At 52.6% G+C, this 25,301-nt stretch overlaps 2 protein-coding genes across 4 annotated transcripts; both read left to right on the top strand.

The window, feature by feature from the left end:
• The first annotated feature begins 1,839 nt into the window (after positions 1-1,839).
• NCLN (nicalin) lies at positions 1,840-18,269 on the top strand. 3 transcript variants are annotated; one of them, XM_064174934.1, is made up of 15 exons: positions 1,840-2,059; positions 4,417-4,601; positions 5,539-5,683; positions 6,356-6,450; positions 6,683-6,763; positions 7,096-7,199; positions 7,616-7,704; positions 8,379-8,518; positions 9,140-9,318; positions 10,030-10,117; positions 10,214-10,252; positions 10,369-10,532; positions 11,128-11,181; positions 11,271-11,349; positions 13,853-18,269. In XM_064174934.1, exons 1-15 carry the CDS (start codon positions 1,879-1,881, stop codon positions 13,910-13,912), a joined length of 1,683 nt encoding a protein of 560 aa, XP_064031004.1. In that variant the 5' UTR covers positions 1,840-1,878; the 3' UTR covers positions 13,913-18,269. The 3 variants fall into 3 exon arrangements, with proteins under 3 accessions (XP_064031004.1, XP_064031003.1, XP_064031002.1); XM_064174933.1 differs by having other exon boundaries at positions 4,417-4,607; positions 10,372-10,532; XM_064174932.1 differs by having other exon boundaries at positions 4,417-4,607.
• A 3,262-nt stretch (positions 18,270-21,531) lies between these two features.
• Positions 21,532-25,301, top strand: LOC135192161 (activated RNA polymerase II transcriptional coactivator p15-like). Its single transcript, XM_064175084.1, has 4 exons — positions 21,532-21,732; positions 21,994-22,110; positions 22,323-22,431; positions 24,647-25,301. Exons 1-4 carry the CDS (start codon positions 21,652-21,654, stop codon positions 24,724-24,726), a joined length of 387 nt encoding a protein of 128 aa, XP_064031154.1. The 5' UTR covers positions 21,532-21,651; the 3' UTR covers positions 24,727-25,301.

Genomic DNA, 25,301 nt, shown 5'->3' with positions numbered 1-25,301 from the left:
GTTCGACAAGATCCTGGATCTGGGTTGGGATCACCTTCGGTATCAATCCAGGCTGGGGATAAAAGCCTGGGGAGCAGCCCTGCAGAGAAGGACTTAGGAGTGCTGCTGGTTAAAAACTGGGCATAAGCTGGCAAGGTGCAGAGCCCAGAGCCAGCCCTGTCCTGCCTGGGCTGATCCTTGGCAAGCAGGGGCAGGGAGGGGATTCTGCCCCTCTGCTGGGCTGCAGCCAGAGCAGTGTGGGTAGCAGGGCAAGAGAGGGGACTTTGCCCCTTGGCTCTGCTCTCCTCAGACCCCTCCTGCAGTCCTGGGGGCAGTTCTGGAGCCCCCAGCACAAGCAGGACATGGAAGTGTTGGAGCCAGCCCAGCGGAGGCCACCAAGATGCTGAGAGGGCTGCAGCAGCTCTGCTCTGAGCACAGGCTGAGAGAGTTGGGGCTGTGCAGCCTGCAGAAGAGAAGGTTTGGAGGAGAGCTTGGAGTGGCCTTGCAGGATCTGAAGGGGACAACAGAAGGGCTGGGGAGGGACTATTGACAAGGGCTTGGAATGAGAGGAGGAGAAGGAGGAATGGGTTTGAAGTGGCAGAGGGGAGATTGAAAGTGGAAGTTGTTTGCAGTGAGGGTGGTGAGACACTGGCACAGGTTGCCCAGGGAGGTTGTGGAGCACAGAAGCACCAAATGCGATCAAAGATCACATTGGATGCTTCTGTGCTCCACAACCTCCCTGGAGGTGTTCAGCACCAGGCTGGATGAGTCCTTGAGTGACCTGTCCTAGTGGGAGGTGTCCCTGCCTATGGCGGGGGGGTTGGATCTGGCTGAGCTTTGAGCTCTCTTCCAACCTAAACCATTCTATGACCCTCCCTGCAGTGCCGGGGCCAAGCCTGGAGCCCTGAGCACGGCACGGACCTGCCGGAGCAGTGCCGGTGCCGTTCTGGCTGTCTTGCTGCCCCGGTGCCTGGGGGCTGGCCCCGCAGGATCTCGGTGTGACAGTGTAGGGGCATCCGGTACCGGCCAGAACCAGGCTGCCTGCTCAGTGCAACCCTTGGTCGGAGCCCAGCTCGCTGCCTGCTGAGTGTCTCCCGACCGCACACACTCCAGGGCTCAGGACTACCGGAGCGCGACGCCCCCGGGAGCGGGAGCCTGCCGTTCGGTTCTCGGGGCAGCACGGCCCGGGGAGACGCTAAACTGCGTCCCGCACGCAAGCCATCCCCGGGTGCTTTTGGCCACGCGTTGGGGCGCAGCTCCGCGGGTTCCGTCCTCCAGTGCCGCTCAGCGCCGTGCGGAACCCTCCGCCGACCCGGGCAGCGGCGGCGACCGCCGGTACGCGCACCTCAGCGGAGCGAAGCGCCCTCTGCGGGCCAGGCAGGGGAAGGGCAACGCAATTAGAGCTGCCGGCGCCCTCTGCGGGCCAGGCAGGGGAAGGGCAACGCAATTAGAGCTGCCGGCGCCCTCTGCGGGCCAGGCAGGGGAAGGGGCAACGCAGTTAGAGCTGCCAGCGCCCTCTGCGGGCCAGGCAGGGGAAGGGGCAACGCAATTAGAGCTGCCGGCGCCCTCTGCTGGCCAGGCAGGGGAAGGGGCAATGCAGTTAGAGCTGCCGGCGCCCTCTGCTGGCCAGGCAGGGGAAGGGGCAATGCAGTTAGAGCTGCCAGCGCCCCCTGCGGGCCAGGCAGGGGAAGGGGCAAGGCAATTAGAGCTGCCGGCGCCCTCTGCTGGCCAGGCAGGGGAAGGGGCAAGGCAATTAGAGCTGCGGCAGGCAAACTACAGCTCCCGGCAGCCCGCGGGGCGCGCGTGCCGGTGCGTGCCGCGCGTGCGCTGCGTGCCGTGCGTGCCGTGCGTGCCGGCGGAGCAGGCCGCAGCGGCGGGGTCGGGGCCGGGGCCGCGGCGATGCTGGAGGAGGCGGGCGAGGTGCTGGAGTCGGTGCTGAAGGCCTCATGCCTGCCGCTCAGCTTCCTGCTGTTCGTGCCCGCTGTGCTCCTGCTCCTGGGCCCGCCGCCGGCCGCCGAGGCCGCCCACGAGTTCACGGTCTACCGCATGCAGCAGTACGAGCTGGGCGGGCAGCCCTACGGTGAGAGACCGCCCGGAGCGGCCGGGCTCGGCTCGGCCACCGGCCTCCGGGAGGGCGAACCCCGGCAGCGGCTCCCTGTAGGGCCGGTAGGGCACTGGGAAGAGCCGTGACCCCGGGGAGGCTGCAGGTGGCTGGGGAGGGCGACCCAGCCCAGGGCAGGGTGCAGGAGGGCTCGGAGAGCCCTGGGAGGCCGCAGCCGGGTCTGAGTTCGGGCCCAGGGAGGGTGCGAGGGGACCCCATGTGGCTGAGTTCTGTTGTGCGGTCGCAGGGGGAGCAGGAGCGTGTCCAGAGCTCCCACACGGTGGTCTGGAAGTGGGCAGGGACCCTTCTGTGTCCTTACAGGCTCATGGATGTGAGCTGAACTCGGCTGCGTTCCGGATAGTTCACCTGAAGCTCTATTGCACGGTGGTGGACTTGGTACTGAGCTGAGTTTTGTTCTCTTTCCTTTGGCTGCGCTCTCGACAGGTTGATTCTTTGCTCTTCTCCAGCCTCAATTAGCAGTGTCATTGCTCCAGTGCCTTCTGGTTGGAGAGCTCCGTGGCTCTCTCTTTGTCTTACAGTTGACCTCCAGTTCCTTTGTTCTGTTGCTGGTGATTGTGCAACACCTTTCTTTGAGTCAGAAATGCAACCTGCTCTTTGCATTTCCGAAGGGTTGTCACCCTCAGCCTCCACCCCCTGGACTCAGAGGGTTCTGTAGGTATTTGATCCCAGGTCCAAGCATGTAGTCTGCCCAGGACTGACTCCTGCTCTTCCAAAAAGACCAGATGGTGATTGCTGCAAGCCTTTTCTTGCAGGGGTGAGAAGAATCAACGTCAGTTAGAGAGCAGCTTAGGGACAAACTTCCTCTAATTCCGTTAGAACAAAAAGTTCTTTAGTTTGGAAATGAATGAGAAACTGCAGAGACTGAACATGTCTTGCCCTGCTCTCAGCAAACGTTGTTGGGCCAACTCTGCAGAGGTGGCAGAGGGTTGTGTTGGGAGCAGAGCTCTGGATGCACACTTGGCTGTGCTTACACATCATTACTTGGGGAGTGGTGGAGAGGTGAGAGCCAATGGCATCCTGGGCTGGCTCAGGAGCAGTGTGGGCAGCAGGACAAGGGAGGTTCTTCTGCCCCTGTGCTCAGCACTGCCCAGGCCACCCTTGGAGTGCTGTGTCCAGTTCTGGGCTCCTGAATTGCAGAGAGATGTTGAGGTGCTGGAAGGTGTTGAGAGAAGGGCAGCAAGGCTGAGGAGGGGCCTGGAGCACAGCCCTGTGAGGAGAGGCTGAGGGAGCTGGGGGAGTGCAGCCTGCAGCAGAGGAGGCTCAGGGCAGAGCTGATTGCTGCCTGCAGCTGCCTGCAGGGAGGCTGTAGCCAGGTGGGGTTGGGCTCTGCTGCCAGGCAGACAGCAACAGAAGAAGGGGACCCAGGCTGAAGCTGTGGCAGGGCAGGTTGAGGCTGGATGTTGTTAGGAAGTTGTTGTCAGAGTGATTGGCACTGGAATGGGCTGCCCAGGGAGGTGGTGGAGTCTCTGTGGCTGGAGGTGTTGAAGCCAAGCCTGGCTGGGGCACTTAGTGCCATGGTCTGGTTGGGCAGGGCTGGGTGCTAGGTTGGGCTGGAGGAGCTTGGAGCTCTCTGCCAACCTGCTTGGTTCTATGATTTACTGCAACTAAGAGGAGGAGGTGGAAGCAGCCTGTTAGATGGACGTGGGGTGACCTCTTGCAGGGTGGTTCTGTGCATCTCAACATCTGTTCCTTCTGGGACCAGAGGGCAGAGATTAATTTAGCTTTATGTAGTCCTGCTTGCATCAGACTGGCACCCAGACTATTGTGTGAGAAGGAGCTGGGCTCAAAACAAAGGGGATGTGATGAAATCATAGATTCATAGAGTGGTTTAGGTTGGAAGGGACCTCAGAGCTCAGCCATAGGCAGGGACACCTCCCACTAGAACAGGTTGCTCAAGGCCTCATCCAACCTGGCTATGAACACCTCCAGGGAGGTGGCGGAGCACAGAAGCACCCAATGGGATCTTTGATCCCATTGGGTGCTTCTGTGCTCCACCACCTCCCTGGGCAACCTGTGCCAGTGTCTCCCCACCCCCAACCTGTGCCAGTGTCTCCCCACCCCCAACCTGTGCCAGTGTCTCCCCACCCCCAACCTGTGCCAGTGTCTCCCCACCCCCAACCTGTGCCAGTGTCTCCCCACCCTCACTCTAAAGAACCCTTTCCTAAAGTCTAGTTTCAATCTCCCCTCTGCCATTTTAAACCCATCACCTCTCATCCTCTCATTACAACACCTTGTCAGTAGTCCCTCTCTAGCCTTCCTGTAGCCCCTTTCAGACACTGGAAGGCCACTGAGCTCTTGCTCTCCTCTGCTGACAGGCACCAGGAGCGCGGTGCTGAACACCGAAGCCCGCACCGTCGAAGCGGACGTCCTGAGCCGCCGCTGCGTCATGATGCGCCTGGTGGACTTCTCCTATGAGCAGTACCAGAAGGCTCTCCGCCAGTCAGCTGGGGCTGTGGTGATCATCTTGCCACAATCCATCTCTTCTGTCCCACAGGATGTTGTAAGGGTAAAAACATCCAAACCCAAAGCAATTCCCTTTCTCGCGTGACGGGAGATGCATTTGAGAGGAGGAAGGAAGCTACAGGCTGGGGACTGAGTGGTTGAAAAGCAGCCAGGAGGAAAGGGAGCTGGGGGTATTGGTGGATAGTAGGCTGAAGATGAGCCAGCAGTGTGCCCAGGTGGCCAAGAGAGCCAATGGCATCCTGGCCTGCATCAGGAACAGTGTGGCCAGCAGGACAAGGGAGGTTCTTCTTCCCCTGTACTCAGCACTGGTCAGTCCTCACCTTGAGTACTGTGTCCAGTTCTGGGCCCCTCAATTCAAGAGAGATGTTGAGGTGCTGGAAGCTCAGAGAAGGGTGACAAAGCTGGTGTGAGGGCTGGAACACAAAGCCAATGAGGGGAGGCTGAGGGAGCTGGGGTTGTTTAGCCTGGAGAAGAGGAGGCTCAGGAGTGACCTCTTTGCTGTCCACAACTACATAAAGGGACATTGTTGCCAGGTGGGGGTTGGTCTCTTCTCCCAGGCAACCAGCAATAGAACAAGGGGACACAGCCTCAGGTTGTGCTGGGGTAGGTCTAGGCTGGATGTCAGGAGGAAGTTCTTCCCAGAGAGAGTGATTGGCATTGGAATGGGCTGCCCAGGGAGATGGTGGAGTCACCGTCCCTGGAGGTGTTCAAGAAAAGCCTGGATGAGGCACTTAGTGCCATGGTGGAGTTGACTGGATAGGGCTGGGGGATAGGTTGGACTGGATGAGCTTGGAGCTCTCTTCCAACCTGCTTGATTCTGTGATTCTAAGGGCTTGGGTTGTTGCCGCGGGACTGAAAGCTGCTGTAGCGCACAAACAGATCTTTCAGCACTTCAGCTTTTTCTCTCTACTTTGGTTGTCAGGGTTTGTTTTTCTGCCCTCATGATGGTTTTTGTGTCTCCTTCAAATCCTCAGCAATTCATGGAGATAGAGCCAGAAATGCTGGCCATGGAGACCATTGTGCCTGTCTACTTCGCGGTGGAAGACGAAGAGCTGCTGTCCATCTACGAGCAAACGCGAGCTGCTTCCGCCTCCCAGGGCTCTGCCTCGGCTGCAGAAGGTCAGTTCTGATGTGTGGGGGGAAAAGGTTAGAGGAAGAAAGGCCTGAGCCCACCCTTAGGAGCAGTCTGCTGTCGTGTCCACCATGAGCTGTATTGGCAGTGGTGTGGTCAGCAGGAGGAGGGCAGTGATTGTCGCTCTGTACTTGGCACTGGTGAGGCTGCACCTTGAATACTGGGTTCAGTTTGGGGCTCCTCACTGCAAGAAGCACACTGAGGGGCTGGAGCAGGTCCAAAGAAAGGCCAGCAAGCTGGGGAAGGGTCTGGAGAACAGGGCTGGGGAGGAGCAGCTGAGGGAACCAGGGGTTTTTAATCTAGAGAAAAGGAGGCTGAGGGGAGACCTCACTGCTCTCTAAGACTACATGAAAGGAGGTTGGAGTGAGGTGGGAGTTGGTCTCTCCTCCTTAGGATCTTCACTGTTTTACTGATCTGCTACTCAGGATTAACTTTAGGACTGCTGCAGGAAGGCTTTTGGTGTAGCCAGCTCAGAATAGTGAGATTTCAGGACTGAGTGGGAGTGTAGTGTCACCAGGATTCCATGTCCCTGAGTAAATACAAGGGACAAGTGAGAAGACAGAAATGGTTTAAAGCTGCTCTCTCCAAAGCTCACTCAGCAAGGGAAATAAAGGCTTGAATCTTCCCCAGGTCCACTTACTGATTTGATTTTCTTCCAGTTCTGCTGCACACAGCAACTGCCAATGGCTTCCAGATGGTGACCAGTGGGGCTCAAAGCAAAGCTATCAATGACTGGCTCATACCCAGTGTGGAGGTGAGTTCTATAGGCACTCAAACTGGCAGCATTGCTGGGATGCCTTCTTTTGCTGGCACTTTGTCAGGCATTGGGACTGATGGGGGAAGTCAAGGGAGTCTCAGGCAGGTAGGTTCCTAAAGCTCTCAGACCTGAGGCCACCCCAGACTCAGGAGGTGTGTAGATGTCAGGCTGGCTTTGCACAGGCACACAGGAGGTGATGCTGAGTGGCAGTGATCTCTGTCCTCTGCAGGGAAGGCTGACAGGGCTTGGTGGAGAAGACCTGCCCACTGTTGTGATCGTTGCCCACTATGATTCTTTTGGAGTGGCTCCAGTGAGTATTTTTTGTTCCTGTTTTTCTGTCTGGTTGGCTTTTTGGGTTTTCCTATGTGGCCTCTGCCCCTGTGTATCTTCATGGCCTTAAAACTGGGGAGCAGCTGCAAGCAGAACATTGTGTTCAAGCAAAGACTGGATGAAGCACTCAGTGCCGTGGTCTAGTTGGTTGGGTAGGGCTGATGGTAGGTTGGACTGGATGAGCTTGGAGGTCTCTTCCAACCTGGTTGGTGCTATGATTTTGTGATTCTGTATGCTCTCTCAAAGGCTTTTCTGGTACAGGAGAATAGATGTAGGGTGGTCACCTTGTCCCTGTCCCACTTCACCCCACAGTGGCTGTCCCATGGTGCTGACTCCAATGGCAGTGGTATCTCAGTGCTGCTGGAACTGGCCAGGCTCTTCTCTCGGCTCTACACCTACAGACGTACCCATGCTGGGTAAGAAACCTCCCTCTTCATGGCCCAGTGTGTGTGTGTGGCTGAGCTCAGATAAGAAGGCCTTTTGCTCCACACCTCAAGAGTGTTACAAGCACTCCTTTAACCCCTCTGGGTTGCTTTTCTTCCTGCCAAGTACAGCTGCTCTCAGTGGCCCAGCTTCTTGCTTTGATTGCTTTGCTGTAGCTCTGCTCAAGCCTGAGGACAAGTGGAAGGAATGATGTGGGATGCAGATTCAATCCTCAAGCACTGGGAGCTCCCCACTTTGACCCTACCCCACTGTTATGTGCCACATAGGAAGCATTTGTTACTGGATGGTTTGCCTGAGTGTCAGGTGCTAGCTGTTGTCCTCTCACCACAGGGGAGTTAAAGGAGCTGGGTAGCAGCATGCTAACACCTTCATCTTCTCTGATGCACAGGTATAACTTGCTTTTCTTTGCATCTGGAGGTGGCAAGTTTAATTATCAAGGAACCAAACGGTGGCTGGAAGACAATTTGGACCACACTGGTGAGTATGAGCTTGGCATTCTAGCATGGAGGCTCCAGGGAGACTGAACAGCTGACTTCCAGTACTTGAAAGAGGGCTACAAGGAGGATGGAGAGAGACTTTACAAAGGCCTGTGGTGACAGGACAAGGGGCAGTGGCTTCCAACTTGAGAAGAGCAGATTTGGAGTGGATGTTAGGAACAAGTTCTTTACTATAAGGGTAGTGGAGCACTGGAACAGGTTACAGAGGGAGGTGGTTGAGGACCCATCCCTGGAGGTATTCAAGGTGAGGCTTGACAGGGCTCTGAGCATCCTGATCTAGCTGAGGATGTCCCTGCTGACTGCAGAGAGGGTTGAACCCCAGAGAGGTTGTGGAGTCTTCTTTGGGGACTTTCAAGGCCTGTCTGGATGCATTCCTCTGTGATCTGTGCTAGATTGTGTGGTCCTTTTCTGGCAGGGTGGGGGTGGACTTGCTGATTTCCTTGGGTTCCTTCCAACCCCTAATATCCTGTGATCCAGTGACTTAGATGACCTTTGGAGGTCCCAGCCCATTCTATGTTCTGTAGCAAGGCCTCTGTTAATGCAGCCCTGTTGGTTAGCATGTTCAGTATGCAGCCCTCCTGTGTGGGCCTTGCTTGTTTGTGCTGGGAATGGCAGTACAAAGCACAGCCATAGAGGTTTGGGTTTCTGTTCCAGATTCCAGCCTGCTGCAGGACAATGTAGCATTTGTTCTCTGCCTTGATACTCTGGGCCGGGGCAACAGCCTTCACCTCCACGTCTCCAAGCCTCCCAAGGAGGGCACCTTGCAGCATGCATTTCTGAGAGAGCTGGAGATGGTAATGTAAAACATTTTGGGTAGATGGGAACTTGGGACTATCTAAGGGGAGCTGCAGCTCTCCAAGAGGAAGGAAGGAAGAGGTGGAGAAAGGATGTGCCACTGAAATATCCCACGTGTTGTGCATGGGCACTTGATCTGGAGTGCAGTTGATCTCTTCTCCCAGGACAAGGGGACACAGTCTCAAGTTGTGCTGGGGGAGGTGTAGGCTTGGTATTGGGAGGAAGTTCTTGCCAGAGAGAGTGATTGGCATTGGAGTGGGCTGCCCAGGGAGGTGGTGGAGTGGCCATCCCTGGAGGTGTTGAAGCAAAGCCTGCCTGGGGCACTTAGTGCCATGGTCTGGTGATTGGCTAGGGCTGAGTGCTAGGTTGGACTGGATGAGCTTGGACTCAACCTGGTTGATTCTCTGATTCTAAGCAGACTACATCTGCTGCATTTTCCACTGCACTTCTTTGTGGCTCACTGCCAGAGCTGCCCTTCAGGGACATGAAAGCAGCTTTTTAGCTGCACCTCACAGTTAGAAATGCATTTACCTCTGGAGCACACCTGAACACTGGGTCTAGGTGGATTGGGCGGCGCAGTGGGCAGGGTAGCAACCTGGATTGCTTATCCTTCCCTTCAGGTTATTGCCAGCCAGTTCCCAGAGGTGAAGTTTTCCATGGTGCACAAGAAGATAAACTTGGCTGAGGACATGCTGGCCTGGGAGCACGAGCGGTTTGCCATCCGGCGCCTGCCAGCCTTCACCATCTCCCACCTGGAGAGCCACCGCGACAGCCTGCGCAACAGCATCATGGACAGGAGGTCAGAGGCCATCGGGGGGGCTGCAGCTGAAATCCAGCTGTGATGGTTTGGGTGTTCCCTGCCCACCCCCCCCCACTTTAGAAATACCCAACTAGACTCAGTCGGCTCTGGGAATATAAATGAAGCTATTTATTTACAGCTAGCACAATATACAAGCAGATATTTACAGTATATACAGTTATAGACAGAAATAGACAAGGTAAAAGTAATACAGAAACACAACTCCCCTCCCAGAGTCCCCAGGAGGGGCTCTCAACCTTCCCCCTGCCCCTCTCAACCTTACCCCAGTCCTAAGGAAGAATAGAGGTTCAGCCAAGAGGCTAAGAAGCAAAGGTAAGTGGAAGGTGAGGTTAGGGAGATGCAGCTCAGTCAAAGCCCAGCCAGAGAGTGAGAAAATAGCAAGAGTGTTATCTAATGCTTTGCTTTCTTCTCCAGCAAGACTCTGAGGGAAGCAGACATCACCACTGTTATCCATTCACAGCCTATGAGCTAGTTCTTTTCACCAAAACATTCTACCCTGCTTCAAACTAGCACACCAGCCCATAAACACAAATTGGCCTCACAACTGCAGGTCTGATGGTCAGAGGATGGGTGGGAAGGAAAGCCAAAGGGAGGTGGGCTCTGGATGCAAGCTTGGTGCTGTGGAACAGGATTGGTGTCTAGAGGAGGCTGATCCCGGTGCCGAGTCCTCAATCTGCTCTTCTGCTTCAGGGCACGAATAGACACTAAGGCACTAACCAGGAATACCAGGATCATTGCTGAGGCTTTGACAAGGGTCATCTACAACCTAACAGAAAAGGTAAGAGCTGCCCATCCTGCAGTGCTGGCCACGTTTGTCCTTGCCCAACCAAGTTTGCTCTCAACAATAGCCTGGGTTGGTGTTTTCTGCTTGCAGGGAGCACCTGCAGACCTGCAGATCTTCACAGATCAGATGGTGAGCACAGTGCCTTTTGGTAACTTGTGGGAAGAAGGAATGAAGAGTCTGGGAGAGAGGTCTGGTCTTAGCATATGTGTGGCTGAGTCCTTTCCTTTGGTGGTGCTTTTCTGCAGCAGATCCAACAGGAGCAACTAGAATCAGTAATGGACTGGCTGAGCAGTCAGCCCAGGGCTGCTCAGCTGATCGATAAGGACAGCACCTTCCTCAACACCCTGGAGTACTGCATGGGTCGGTACCTGAAGGATGTCAAACAGCATCATGTAAAGGCAGACAAAAGGTAAGAACAGAGAGGAGAGAACCAGCCAGGGCATGTCAAATGGCTTCCCCTTCCACTGGATTCTCTCTCTGAGCTGCAGCTTCTCTAGCTTCTTGGAAGTGATTGTTCTTTTCTTGTCTCCTGGTTTGGTTTATGTTCTCTGCTCTTCCCAGAAAGCAATTTATTGATCCTTACAGCACAGTGACAAGTCCCAGCAGCTCCCTCTGTCTGAAGAACTTGTTTTCCCACTGTTTGAGTTTCACCCTTCCAACTCTTGCATGCTGCTTCCTCTAAATTCAGAAAACCAAAGTCCCCTAGGAGGCTTTCATTCATTGTAGAAGGGCAGCTTCCACCCTGTCTAACCTGCTTGGGTTTGAAGCACTTTAATGAACCTGGTGAGGTGCCTTCCATATGCCTCTTCTGAGACAGCTCAACAGCAAGTGAGTTGTATCCTTAGGAAAAGACTTACCAAGGAAAATCAGTTCAGAACTGGTATCAGATTGCTCACACTTAGTTGTTTTTGCTTGGATGCATTCCCTGGGAACAGAGATCTAAGCTGTCCTCACTGCAAGGTCCAGAAGTGTAATAGAACCTGAACAACTTCTTCTTTTCCCAGGGACCCTGAGTTTGTTTTCTATGACCAGCTGAAGCAGGTGATGAATGCATACAGGTATGGAATTCCCTTGAGCCATTGGGCTGTTGTCTCACTCCCTGACAGTACCTGCTGTGGCAATTCCACCTCTTCTTCTTTAATTGCAGGGTCAAGCCAGCAATCTTTGACCTCCTTTTGGCTGTCTGCATTGCAGCCTACCTTGGTGTTGCCTATGTTGCAGTGCAGGTAAGAGAGGAGAAGCAGGAGGCAGATGTGTTGTTTTCCCCATACATCACCTGTGGTACTGATGCAGTCCCAGCAGCAAAGCTGCATCAGCAATGCCACCCCACTCTAAAAGCACTGATCCAAACTGGCTGACTGTTCAGTGTGGATGTTCTTTAGTATCTCAGTTGGCTGTGCTGAAGACAATCTCCTGCTAATCTCTTGCAGAGCAACTTTTCCTGGTCTAGGCCTTGCACAGCTCACTTGTTAAGCTGCTTTGGCTGTGTAACAACTTCAGTCAGAGCTGTCAAGATAGTACAAGCTGCTTTATTAGAGCAGATTTTAGTTGAGTTAGGAGTGTTAGGAAATCCTTCCAGTGTCTGAACTTGGGATGCAGCTTAGAAGTGCATCTTCAGGGGATTGTTTTGGTTTCAGTGAAACCATAGATAGTGGTGTCCACAGACCTGTAAATGTGATGCTCTCTGCCTTAGGAGCCAGCTTTCATTTAGGGTTTTTAAGTGTTCACAAAGCCACAAGCCTCTGATTCTGGCTGGGTTCTCTGAAGAACATGAATGAAATGAAAGCATTTTCAGGTCAATGTGAGTTTTGTTCTCTCCATGTTGTTTGTGTTTGTTATTTTTGTGTGGGGAGGGAAACACAAGCATTTAAAAATCCAATGTAACAACAGAAATGGGAGGGAAAGCAGAGACTTGGATTTGTCAGCTCCCTCTATTATGTTGGCTGTTACAAATCATTTGAAGCCTGGATCTTGTTGTGTCTGTCAACTATCTGAAGCAGCTGTTACTGAATCAAAACACAATTAATCAAAGCAGAATCAAAAGAGGATTTAAGTGAGTTTCTAATGGTGAAAGAGAAGATCCAGCTAAAGGATTGGGAACTGCTGGGAATCTGTTTGCCAGATTCACTTTTAGGTTGCTGAAGCTGCTGGCAGCAGCATTTCTGTAGTGACCAATATCAGGCAGGTATCAAAGGCTGAAGCCTTCCCCTCCCCTTCAGAAGGAATGGAATTGCATAAAAAAAAGTCAAATCACAGGAGCAGAGGATGTCAGGGGTTGGAAGGGACCCAAATTGATCATTGAATCCAACCTCCCTGCCGGAGCAGCACCATGCAATCTAGCTCGGGTCACACAGGAACACATCCAGACAGGCCTGGAAAGGCTCCACACAAGGAGACTCCACAGCCTCTCTGGGCAGCCTGTGCCAGGCTCTGGGACCCTCACAGTCAAAACGTTTCCCCCTTGTGCTGAGCTGGAACCTCCTGTGCTGCAGCTTCCATCCATTGCTGCTTGTCCTGTGCCAGGGAGCAGTGAGCAGAGCCTGTGCCCTCCTCCTGACCCCCAGCCCTCAGCTATTGATAAGCATTGATTAAATCCCCTCTCAGGCTTCTCTTCTCCAGACTAAGTAGCCGCAGGGCCCTCAGCCTCTCCTCCTCAGGCAGTGCTGCAGTCCCCTCATCATCCTCATAGCTCTCCACTGGACCTTCTCCAGCAGATCCCTGTCCCTCTTTAACTGGGGAGTCCCAAACTAAACACAGTATTCAAGATGAGATCTCATCAGGGCAGAGTAGAGGGGCAGGAGAACCTCCCTGGCTCTGCTGGACACACTCTGCTTAATGCCCCCCAGAATCCCATTGGCCTCTTGGCCACCAGAGCTCATTGCTGTGCCATGGATGTTCTCCACCAGCACTCCCAGGTCCCTCTCCACAGGGCTGCTCTCCAGCAGTCACCTCCCAGCCTGGACTGCTGCAGTTTATTCTTCCTCCCCAGCTGCAGGACTGCACTTGGCCTTGTTGAACCTCATTTGGTTCCTCTGTGCCCAGCTCTGTCTGTCCAAGTCTCTCTGGATGGCCTCACAGCCCTCAGCTGTCTCAGCCAAGCCTCTCAGTTTGGTGTCAGCAGCAGACTTGCTGAGCAGACTCTGTCTGTCTTGTCTGTCTGTCTGCCTGTCTCCTCATCAGTGTCATTGATGAGGATGTTGAACAGCATCAAACCCAGCACTGATCCCTGGGGGACTCCACTGGTTACAGCTCTCCATCTGGACCTGGCACCATTGATAACTTCTCTTTGAAATCTTGAACCAGTGTTTGCCCTTTCAAGGCCTGAAAAACACTTCTGTAAGCCTTCACTTCCTTGTCGTCATCCCATGTCCCTCACCCACTCTGGCTTCAGGTTGGGAGTGCCAGTGGATGAATCCAGACAAGTTCTTCACAGAGAGAGTGATTGGCATTGGAATGGGCTGCCCAGGGAGGTGGTGGAGTTGCAGTCCCTGGAGGTGTTCAAGAACTGACTGGCTGGGGCACTTAGTGCCATGGTCTGGTTGATTGGCCAGGGCTGGGTGCTAGGTTGGACTGGCTGAGCTTGGAGATCTCTTCCAGCCTAGTTGATGCTGTGCTAAGGCATTGCCTGTGCACATGAGTGTTGTTGTAAGCCTTTTAGTAAGTTTTCTCTCTGTGTAAAACACAATCACTGTATCAGGATTCATACAGGTTCATTGTCTTTGTTTCCAGCACTTTGGTCTCCTTTACAAGATGATCCAGAGGTTATCCCTTAAAACCAAACAGCAGTGAAGCACTGAGCCATCACCTGTGCACCCAAGCAGCTTTGAGCCATCGGTGAGCCCATCAAGAACCTTCTGCCTTCCGCTGGATCCTCTTGTTTCTCCTCTGTCTCCTCTTTGCTACTCTGCAGAGAAGAGAAAGGCAGAAAGAAGAGGAAATTTTAACTCCAGTGCACCTTTAAAGTGCTTTTCTTCACCTTCTTCCCCTGATGTGCACCATTTCTGTTTTTGTTTGCTTTCTGGCAAGGGAGAGGCTCAGAGACTTCAGTAGTTCCTGCAGGTTAAAACACTGCAGGGTTGATTCTGAGCAGCGTCTTTGAGCATTAAACCAAACCCAGCACCTTGGTGGACATGTGTGCCATAGAGCCAACTTAGAAACTGAAACTCCAGAGTGACAACTTGCCTCTGCCCAGCAAACACAGACTTGGAGGTGAGGGAGGGGGGGAAATGCACATGGAAATTAAAGAGAATACTATTAGCATGTTTTCTTCTGGCAGCTCTTCCTGAAGCTCACTGCCTGGCTCTAGGAAGGGAGGCTGAGCAGGCAGTGTCTGCAGCAGGCATCTTCCTGCTTTTTGTTTTGTGCAATAAGTCATTGCCTTTTAGGAGGTGCACTGTAAACCACCTTGTCTGATACTGGCAGCATGAGGAAAGGTTCTTAAAGCTTGTGTTAAGTGTTCTAAGCAGGCCAGGTTCTCTCCTAATCTCTGTTGGAGGATGGATTTTGCTGTGTGCTTGGTTTCTTTTCAAGTTCATGGTCCTTGAACAGTTCAGAGCTGCCACCACTCTCTGCTAAACTCCTGCTTGGTTTCTAAGGGGAGTTCTGCAGTCCCAGCTGCTGCAGGATTGGATTCTGTGCTGCTCCTGGTATCTAAATGAGCTGGTTGTAATTAACAGCAAAAGCAACCTGGCTTCTGCTGGGCTTTGGTCTAATCCCTTCAGTCTTCATTCCTCAGTTTTCACTTCCAAATGGGTTCTGGATTTTGGGATGCTCTGCCACGTTCACCTGTGTCTCAGGGTTGCATTTCATCTTTTTCAACTCTCTCTGGAAGCTGTTCCTGGCCTGCATGTATGAGCAAATTCCCACCCCAAGTGCTTGTTGCTGTCCTGTTTGTGTGCTGTATGGAGGGAGGGAGGGAGGTCACTTAGCCATTAAAATCAAAACAATGCACACACAACATAGGAAGTTGTATGAATGTCCTTTTAAACCTGGCTGTCCAAAACAGAGCCTGTGTCTTGGAGCCAACTCTCTCTGTTACTTTCATCCTTGAGCAAGCCTTAGTTTTATTTTGCTGATGCTTCTGGATGGAGACAGCTGTGGAGCTACCCAAAAGAGCTGCCCAGGGCTGTGCAAAGATCAGGAGGGCCAGGTGACCAGGCCAGTTGGTCAGGCTTTGTCACCATCTTATGCTTAAGCTTGTCCTGAATTCCAGCATCCAAGGTGAGCAGGATACTTCTTGCTGCTTTCTGCTGAGAACTCAGTGCCCTTTCTGGGCAGTGTTGCACTTTGTCTGTCTTGAAGCTCTCCTGGAAAATACAACTCCTAGGCTAGCTGCAGATCCAGAAGGTGTCCTGCTTGTCTACTACTGTGCTGCCACTCAGCAGTGTTTGAGTCCTTCCTGTCACTCGTTCTGTGCACATGAGGGCTCTTCACAAGCCATGGTGACTACTTTTGTTTTTGACTGACTACTTGTGTTTAAAATAGGAGCTTTCACACAGGCTGAAAAGCTCTCCTGGGCTCGAGTGAAGGTGTGTGCTCTTGGGCTTGTTTTCCCCTGTATGCAAGGAAGAGTCAAGCAGTGCATCCTTGCCTGCACTACAGCTGCTGTTAGAAAGGAGCTGTTGTGGCCAGTCACTGTCCTTATCCTTTGGATGGGCACCAAGCACTGATTTCTGCCCATCCTCTGTTTCACCATAGTCTCCTTCTTGGAGTACTTTTTACCCCCTATTTAGCTTTCTGCTACTTGAAATGTGTAGCAACTTGCTGCTTCCAGGGTCTTTTCCAGGAGCCTGTGCTGATGTCAGTAGCTGAGGGTGATAGCAGCAGGTGGCAGGGTACCAAGCACTCCACAGGAGCCATCCCTACAGCAAAACTTGCCAATTTCGGGGGTGGACTTATTTTCTTTTCAGCTTTTGACTGCTTACTTAATGTCTCTCTGCATGCATGAAGTGTTTGTGACACTCCTCTGCCAAATGAATTTATTATGACTTCAGGCCTTGCTGGGGAAGATGAGCTTTGACTGTTTTCCACTGGCTTCTCTGTTCTGCCCTTAGAGACTGCCTGTGCTGTGCTGTGGGAAGCTGCTTGCTCTAGACTGGGTAGGTTCAGAGTATCCATGGTACAGGAAGAACTCCTCTGTAGGTTCTGAAAGTAGCATGATGCAGCTGGAGGCTTCTGGAACATTTTCAGTGTTGGAGAGGCAGTCTTCCTTCTAATTAACCAGGCTTAATGAACCTTCATTGTGAAAAATAAAAGGAACCCACTCAGAATTATTAACAGTCCTGCCACAGCTGGCTTGGTGCATGTCAAAATGGCAACATGGGCAAGAGAGAACAGAACAGGCCCAGAACATTTCTTTTGTGGTAGAGACTGTCAACCTCTCATCTTCCAGCAGAGAATCTCACAGTCAGAGCCTTCCACTAAAGCAGTTGCAGCAATGTCCCTGTCAAGGTGACAGCATTAAAGCAAACACTAAAGCTCCTCACCAAGAAGCTGCTAACACTCCTGATGCAGTGTCAAAAGCCAGTGGCAGCTCTCTGAAAGAATCAGAGAATTCTTTTGGTTGGAAAAGACCTCCCAAGATCATCGAGGCCAACCTTCAAGGAAAGGTGGGTAGAAGTAAAAGAGGAAAGTTCAGGAACTTGAAGGGCAGTTGGGATAGGACCTGGCTGTCTCCCACAGCAGGATAAGTTGGTCCTATAATGTGATTGGATGCATTTTGTGTATCTCCAGCTGGCTGCCATAGGAAGTAGTCTTTACTACAGATAAGAGTTTCTGCTTTTGGTCAAAGTGCATGTGCCCTGAAACATTATATACTCAAATATGAGATAGTCAAATTCCACCTTGCTCATAGCTGGAACACTGCCCATCCTGGGATTAAACTTAGTTCCCACATTGCTCTTTCCTTTGGGAAGCTGACAGAGAAGCTTGTGAAAGGACTCTGCTCTCCTGATAGGTTTTGAAAGGAACCAAACCGGTGCTGATCCCTCCTGCCCCGTGTCTGATCATTCTGTCACCAACACACCATGCAAAGGCACAACTCCAGCTGCTGTTCTGGTAAAATAAAAGTTCTCCCAACACTGCAGAAGAGCTCTGTGTAGCTGATTTTTTCCCCCCCATTTTTTTGTTGCCTCTGTTTTTACCCACTCTTTTTATCAGGGGTTTGCCTGGTCTGGAAGAAAGCAGCATGGAAAGCATATTTCCACTTACACAAGTGGCTAACAGTTGATGCTTCTAGCCCTAAACCAGTTTTCTTTGCTGTCTTTCTGCCTTTACCTCCTGTCCTGGTGCTGTCTGCAGCTCACCAAAAGCTGGGCTGCAACAGGGTTTGAGCACTGAAGCTGTTCATTCTGTCCACTCCCCCCCGGAGAGGAGCTAATGGGGACTGTATGTGAGCAGGTTGGACTGTTGTAGCTGATCTCCCAAAGAAGAGAGGGTGGTTCCTTGTTCTGAAATCCTGTGCAATGTGAACTCTTCTACTCAGTGCTAAGAGGAGAGACCCTGAAGCCAGAAGGGAACTTGGGTAGCTCACTTCTCTGTCACCACAATCTATTCAGCTGTTTAAAACCACAGGCACCTCTGTGGGGCTTGGGTTTGGGGTGGTTTTGGTTTAAATCCTGTGGTTTCATGCTGTTCAAAGCACAAGCCAGAACACCAAGCTTCTCCTGCACCTGGATTTTACCTTTTTAAGAGCCATTCAGTCTCAATTTAACCAGTCTGGAACGGCTGAGATGCTTCTTTCTGTGTGTGTCTCAGTAAATGTGACCTCTGGGGGTAACTCAAGCACTTGCTTGATCTGTTTTTGTTTCCATTTCTACTTTAGTGGATAGCAACACTTCAAGGTTATTATCTGGAATATTTTGCAGCTCAGGAAGAAGAAAAAACCAAAACCCAAACAAACACTACAAAGAGTTGATTTATCTTGCAATGTTAACTCAATTATTTATCTCTTGTGTGTCCTAAAGAACAAATGTGTATTGAGGATGAATGTTTAAAAGCTAAGAGAAAATTCAATGCAGTTGATGGGTTGGTTTTTTTTTTGGACCATTAATGATATTTAAGTATAACACACTTTAAATTTCCTTCTTTGGTTGTCCCTTTTTCCCTTAGTAAAATAAACCAAGTGGGAGGAGGTTTGATGAACAGATTTGTTGGGGAACTATTTGCTGCTTGAAGCTCAAAAAAACCAACCCTGGAATCTCCTGGCATTATTTGAAGGAATAGGCAGAGAATAGAAGGGGAAAATTGGCATCTCCTGGCATTATTTGAAGGAATAGACAGAATAGAAGGGGAAAAATTGGCATCTCCTGGCATTATTTGAAGGAATAGACAGAATAGAAGGGGAAAATTTGGCATCTCCTGGCATTTTTTGAAGGAATTGAGAGAATGGAAGGGGAAAATTGGCATCTCCTGGCATTTTTTGAAGGAATAGGGAGACTAGAAGGGGGAAATTGGCATCTCCTGGCATTATTTGAAGGAAGAGACAGAATAGAAGGGGGAAATTGGCATCTCCTGGCATTATTTGAAGGAATAGAGAATAGAAGGGGAAAATTGGCATCTCCTGGCATTATTTGAAGGAATAGACAGAGAATAGAAGGGAAAAAATGGCATCTCCTGGCATTATTTGAAGGAATAGACCTTGCAAACAGGAGGTGCTTATGTTCAAGGGCTTACATCATCCCTTTATATAGTCAGAAGTCAGACAGGATGAGAAAAGCCATTTACAGACCTTGAAGAAGATTCTTTCACCTTGAGGTGGGTGAAGTGTCCATGCTGCTTTGAAGCAGTTGAAGTTACCATGCCAAGACTGCTTCAATACTGTGAAAAACTGCTGCCTGAGAAGCCAGCAAACAGAGCATGCTACTGGTAAATGGTTGTCCCTCTGCCATTACCTAATTGCTTTTGGACCACTTATAAACTATTTATTCAAGTTAGATGTTCCCTGAGCATGAGCCAGCAATGTGCTCTTGTGGCCAAGAAGGCAAATGGTATCCTGGGGTGCATGAAGAAGAATCAAGGGAGGTTCTCCTGCCTCTCTACTCTGCCCTAGGGAGACCACTTTTGGACTCCTGGGTCCAGTTCTGGACTCTCCTGTTCAAGACAGTCAGGGAACTACTGGAGATAGTCCAGTGGAGGCTGAAAAGATGCTGAGGAGCATCTCTGTAAGGAGGAAAGAGCCCTTGGGCTGTTGAGCCTGGAGAAAAGCAGCCTGAGAGGGAATCTTCTTAATGCTCAGCAAGAGGTAAAGGGTCAGGGTCAAGAGGATGGGGTCCAGAGCTTTGTCAGTGGTATCCAGCAGCAGGAGAGGAAGCAATGGGCACAAACTGGGACACAGTTCCACCTAAGCATGAGGAAAAGTTGTTATCCTGTGGATGTGCTGGAGGCCTGGAGCAAGCTGCTCAGAGAGGCTGTAGAGTCTCCTTCTCTAGAGAGATTCCAAACCCACCTGGCCACTGTGATCCTGGGCAAGCTGTTGTGGGTGACACTGCTTTAGCAGGGAGCTTGGACTAGATGGTTCCCAGAGGTCCCTTCCAGCTGCCACCATGCTGGGATTGTGTGAACGTGAGTCAGTTCAAGCCTTACAGACCGCAGCAGCCATAGCTGTGGAGTGGGAAGCCAACACTACAGAAGGGGAAGGGCTGAGCTCCTGCATTCATTCTGCCTCCTCATCGTAGCAGGTAGCTAAGAAGCTTTCCTTGGTAAGGCTTTTCCCTCAAGCACCAGCAGCTACTGTCCCATGTATGGTGAAGAGGTACAAAGGTCTGTGTGAGCCCAGCCAAGCCTGGGCAGGGTGTTGGGCTCTCTGCAGGCTGCTGAGGGTGGCCAGGCCTTCCCATGGTGAATCCATCCGGTCCTGGGGGTGTCTGCTGTGTCCCTGCTGCTCCCTCATGATCCTGGGACAGGGCAGGTGAGCCCAGTTCAGAGCAGGCTGGTGCCAAGGCAGCTGGAACATGTCCTGGTACCTGCCTGGGGCTGCTGAGGCCTCTGGGCTCCTGGCTGGATTGGGATCAAGTGTGCATGCCCTACCCCTGGAGACATTCAAGGTCCAGCTTGATGCAGCCCTGAGCAATCTGCTCTGGTTGGAGATGTCTCTGCTCACTGCGGGGCAGGTGTGTAAGATCCCCTTTTAGGATGACATCCATAGGAACACAGAATCAGCCAGGTTGGAAGAGAGCTCCAAGCTCAGCCAGCACAACCTAGCACCCAGCCCTGGCCAAGCACCAGACCATGGCACTAAGTGCCCCAGCCAGGCTTGGCTTCAACACCTCCAGCCACAGCCACTCCACCACCTCCCTGGGCAGCCCATTCCAATGCCAATCACTCTCTCTGCCAGCAACTTCCTCCTAACATCCAGCCTGAACCTGCCCTAGTACAGCTTCAGGCTGTTTCCCTTTCTTCTGTCCCTGGCTGCCTGGCATCAGAGCCCAACCCAATGAGCAATGAGCTCTGCCCTGAGCCTCCTCTGCTGCAGGCTGCACCCCCCCAGCTCCCTCAGCCTCTCCTCACAGGGCTCTGCTCCAGGCCCCTCCCCAGCCTTGCTGCCCTTCTCCAAACACCTTCCAGCACCTCAACATCTCTCTGCAATTCAGCAGCCCACAACTGGACACAGCACTGCAGGGGTGGCCTGAGCAGTGCTGAGCACAGGGGCACAAGAACCTCCCTTGTCCTGCTGCCCACACTGCTCCTGAGCCAGCCCAGGCTGCCATTGGCTCTGCTGCCCACCTGGGCACTGCTGCCTCCTCTGCAGCTCCTCTCTCCCACCACCCCCAGCTCCCTCTCTGCCTGCCTGCTCTCAGCCACTCTGGCCCCAGCCTGCAGTGCTGCTTGGGGTTGTTGTGGCCAAAGTGCAGAACCTGCCCTTGGCCTTGTTCAATCTCATCCCCTTGGCCTCTGCCCACCCATCCAGCCTGGCCAGGTCCCTCTGCAGGGCTCTGCCACCCTCCAACAGCTCCACAGCTGCTCCTGGCTCGGATGCATTCTATGACTCTAAGATCCCTGCCATGCAGAAAAGCACCTGGCACGTTTGGCACTGGAAAAATCACTGCCTGCCAGGGTGAGGGCAGCTCAGACATGGCCCTGCACAGTGGCACAAGCCCAGCTTCAGGGAGATGTGGTGTCCGCTGGCTAGAGGCAGATTCCAAAGCTCCATCCCTGTCTCCGTCCACCCTCAACACCAGCAGGGTAAGAGGCAGCTCCGCGCCCCCTGCGCTCCTCAGCCTGCGCCGAGCGCGGGTCGCCGGCAGGGGGCGCTGGGCACGGCAGGGCGGGGCGCGCGGCAGCACCGCAGCGCCGCGGCGATTGGCCGAGCGGGGAGTGCGCGGGAAGCGCGGGGAGCGCGGGGATTGGCTGGCGCGGTGGGGGGGGCGGGGCTTTGCTCTCCATAAAGGCCGCGCCGGGGCCGCGCACGGTAGTGCCTGTCCGGTGCCGGCTGCGCTACCTGCGGCGCTCGGTTGCTCGTTCCCGGCGGCTCCCTTGTTCTCTCTCCGCCCCTGGGCTGGTCGGCACTGACTCGCCGCTCTTGCCGTAGGATGCTTAAGGCTAAGGACTTGACAGAGGCCAGCAGCTCAGAGAGCGTCCTGGATGAGGAGGAGGAGGAGGGCGGCAGCAAGGTACTGCCACCCCGAGGAGAAGGGAGAGTCACCGGTAGAGTTTCTCGGTGGGACCTCGGTCCCGAGGGCAGGTGCTGTGCCTGCCCTTATTGAGGGGTACTTGGGCAGGGGTCCGACGGCTCTTTGCCCTGCTCCTAGCAGTTGCAGTGTGCCCAGCACTGGACCCTGAAGCTGGTGTGTGTTGGAGGCGCAGGTGTGGCCCAGGAGCAGGGCTGCGGCTCCTTGCAGCAGGCTGCTCACGCTGCTGACCTCTCTCTCTAGAAAAGAAAGAAAGAAACCTCTTCAAAGTCAGAGAAAAAGCAGAGAGCAGAGGCTAAACCTTCAAAAGAGGCAGAAAACCCTCCAGGACAAGGCAGTGAAGAGGAGGGCATGTTCCAGGTATGGGAGGCAAGGAGCCACTCTAGGGATCGCTCTTCTCTCGCAGAGAGCTCTCCTCTAGCTGCAGGCAAGCAGTGTCAGAGCTGAGCTGGCTCCCAGGAGTGCCTGCTCGTCCTTCCCTGGCCCTGTGGCACACTGAGTGAGCCAACAGGCCCTGTGGGCTGAGCAGCAGCTTGTTGCAAGGCTGGCTTTAATGCTCTGTGTCCCCGCAGATTGGGAAGATGCGTTACGTCAGAGTGTCCTGCTTCAAGGGGAAGGTCCTCGTGGACATCAGGGAGTTCTACACTGACAAGGATGGTGACAAGAAACCAGGGAGGAAAGGTACAGTCCTGTTCAGCTCACTGCTGTCTACAACCACCTGAAAGGAAGTTTGTGGGGAGGCTGCTGCTGGGCTCTTCTCACAGGTGGCTGGCGACAGAATAAGGGGGAATAGCCTCAAGCTGAGACTTCCCTGCTCTGCCTGCTTTTAATGCTGCTCACAGTATTGAAGATGCTGTGGCCAGCAGGAGCAGGGAGGTGGTTGTCCCCCTGGTACTTGGCCGGGGGGAAGCTCCTTAACCCACCACAGTCCTCTTCCAACACAGAGCAGTCCTCCAGCAGTCCTCCTTGCTCAGGCAGAACAGAGATGGCCTTGGCCAGGCAGGCAGCAGTGCTCTGTGCTCTGCCTCCTGGTGCCTGCCTGCCTTGGTGAGAAATGGGGGATGGCTTCCCTGCTCTGCCTGCTTTTAATGCTGCTCACAGTATTGAAGATGCTGTGGCCAGCAGGAGCAGGGAGGTGGTTGTCCCCCTGGTACTTGGCTGTGGTGAGGCCACACCTTGAGTTCAGTTTTGGGCACTGCCATACAAGAGAGATGTGGAGGTGCTGGAGCAGGTCCAGAGGAGAGCAATGAAGCTGGGGAAGGGCCTGGAGAATAAATCTTATGAGGAGTGACTGAGGGAGCTTGGGATGGTTAGTGTGAGGAAGAGGAGGCTGAGGGGAGAGGAGACCTCATTGCTGTCTACAATTACATGAAGGGAGGTTGTAGCCAGGTGGGGTTGGGCTCTGCTGCCAGGCAGCCAGCAACAGAACAAGGGGACAGTCTCAAGCTGTGCTGGGGGAGGTCTAGGCTGAGTATTAGGAGGAAGCTCTTTGCAGAGAGAGTGATTGGCCTTGGAATGGGCTGCCCAGGGAGGTGGTGGAGTTGCAGTCCTTGGAGGTGTTCAAGAAATGACTGGCTGGGGCACTTAGTGCCATGGTCTGGTTGATTGGCCAGGGCTGGGTGCTAGGTTGGACTGGATGAGTTTGGAGCTCTCTTCCAACCCGGTTGATTCTGTGAAGTGTTCCCTAGTCTTTTGGCAAGGTAATGTGATACAGTGGCACAGCAGCACCACCTGAGTAGGTAATGCAAGCAAAGGCAGCTGGAGAAAGGCAGACACATTTTTATCCAACAAATGAATCAACACTCAACAAATGAATCAACAACTCAACTCTTGCTTTGCAATTTTGGCAGTGACTTGCCTGCTTGCCTTTTATATCACAGGCCCTGGACTCTTGTACCCTGCAAAGACTCAGTTAAAGTGGGCTTCTTTTGAGCAACCTTTTGCTCTTTGGTAGCTGGCCAGACAAATTTGATCCAGCTCTGTTTGTTTTGTTACCACTAAGCATGATTTTCCTTCCAGAAATTATTTTCCAGCTGGGAATTTGCAAGTATAGAATTACTCACTTAGAGGGAACCCTGTGCCCTGTAATGAAATTGGGAAGCAAAGCCCTCGAGCTCTTCTGTGCCACTAGAGGCAGAGAGGAAAGGGAGCATCGTGGACTCTTTCCAGGCTGGCAAAAGCATGCTCATGAGGTCTATCAGTTAAAGCTGACATCATGAAGAAGAGTATATATATTTTTTTTTTCATTTAAATACCTCCTGTGCTATTTTTCTCAAGAGTTCTCTGCCTCTCTGATCTTTATCTGGAGAATTTAATCATCTTTAGGCCCTAGTTCTTTAATGTGATTCTTAACAAGGCCAAAAGGAACAAGTGGAAAATATCTGGCTGGAACCCACACAGCTAATTCCACTACTGCTGTTTGTTTTGTAAGGGAGGACAGGACCTCAAGGTCTTGTCTTTGCTGGCCAGTTCTTCTCTAGTGTTTAAAGCCACTCTAGGGATTTCAGCAGTACTTCTCTTAGCTAGAGGTGGCATTGTTTCCTTGGGGCAGTTGAAAGGATGGTGTCCTACCTGCTGGGTGGAGTAAGGCTCTCCTAGAGCTTCTCCCCAACTGGTGTGAGTGGGAGTGTACAGCAGGGAGTGGGCTATGAGGGGCTGTGGGACTCTTGAGAGGCAGTTTGAGTTTATGCTCTCATTTGGTGTTTCTGTGATAGCACTGAGTGCTTGATAGGGATGCTGAAGTGCTGGCTCAGCTGCCATGGTTAGAAGGCTGCTTCTGTTCTGTGTTTCTGCCCGAGATTCTGGATTTCTCTGCAGCTAGTCTGAAGGGGCAAATCTGATGTGCTGCTTGATGTTTACCCCTTGTCTCCTCTGAAAGCCCTCCTGCTGTTTCTAGGGATTGCCCTGTCTGCTGAGCAGTGGAGCCAGCTGAAGGAGATCATTCCTGAGATTGATGCTGCAGTCAAGAAATTATAAGCTGAAGAGCCTTGGACACCTTCAATCTGTTCCCTCACCTTGAAGGGCACTACAACTCTAAAGCCAAGGGTTCTTATGAGGAGCCTTCTCCTCCCCTTGCTGGGGTTTCCTCACAGAGCTGGTGGCCATGCTGCAAAGGCCACAGCCTCTATTTTCAGGAAGTAGGTTATAATGAGCACCTAAAACCAGAGCCAGTGCTGTGAAGTGAGACTTCAGCACCTCTGGGCTCAGAGTGGTGAGGGACATGAGCCCAACCTGGTTTTCCAGGGTTGAATGGCTTCAGTCAACCTTGTGGAGTGCTTCAACTGTTCTACATCCATCACTGTCTTCCACTTGGCTGACTGTTGAGTAAGGTGGTTTGTGTAACTCCTGTTGGCATTCTGTGTTTCTTCCACATGCCATTCTGGCTGTTGCAAGTACTTTGTGTTGGTGAGGGCTCTTGGGTGTATTTTGGGTGACTACTTTAGTTTGGGGTTGTTTTTTTTTCAAGTGAAGAAAGGGATTATTGTACCTTAGCAACTGCCTTGTCTGTAGAGGGTGAGTATGCAAAAATAAATGTGTTTGCATTGTAAAAA

This window comes from Pogoniulus pusillus, chromosome 41 (genome assembly GCF_015220805.1).
Source record: "Pogoniulus pusillus isolate bPogPus1 chromosome 41, bPogPus1.pri, whole genome shotgun sequence".
In the NCBI taxonomy this organism is placed as follows: Eukaryota; Metazoa; Chordata; class Aves; order Piciformes; family Lybiidae; genus Pogoniulus; species Pogoniulus pusillus.
Note: the sequence above shows the minus strand (reverse complement) of the source record. Positions and strands in the feature narration are given on the sequence as shown.

Excerpts from the sequence above, each read along its gene's own strand:
- NCLN (XM_064174932.1), top strand. The coding sequence starts at position 1,879 with ATGCTGGAGGAGGCGGGCGAGGTGCTGGAGTCGGTGCTGAAGGCCTCA. Across the intron at positions 6,451-6,682 it reads GGCTCATACCCAGTGTGGAG|GGAAGGCTGACAGGGCTTGG; the intron begins GTGAGTTCTATA and ends TGTCCTCTGCAG. Across the intron at positions 10,118-10,213 it reads TCTACAACCTAACAGAAAAG|GGAGCACCTGCAGACCTGCA; the intron begins GTAAGAGCTGCC and ends TTCTGCTTGCAG.
- LOC135192161 (XM_064175084.1), top strand. The coding sequence starts at position 21,652 with ATGCTTAAGGCTAAGGACTTGACAGAGGCCAGCAGCTCAGAGAGCGTC. Across the intron at positions 21,733-21,993 it reads AGGAGGAGGGCGGCAGCAAG|AAAAGAAAGAAAGAAACCTC; the intron begins GTACTGCCACCC and ends CTCTCTCTCTAG. Across the intron at positions 22,111-22,322 it reads AAGAGGAGGGCATGTTCCAG|ATTGGGAAGATGCGTTACGT; the intron begins GTATGGGAGGCA and ends GTGTCCCCGCAG.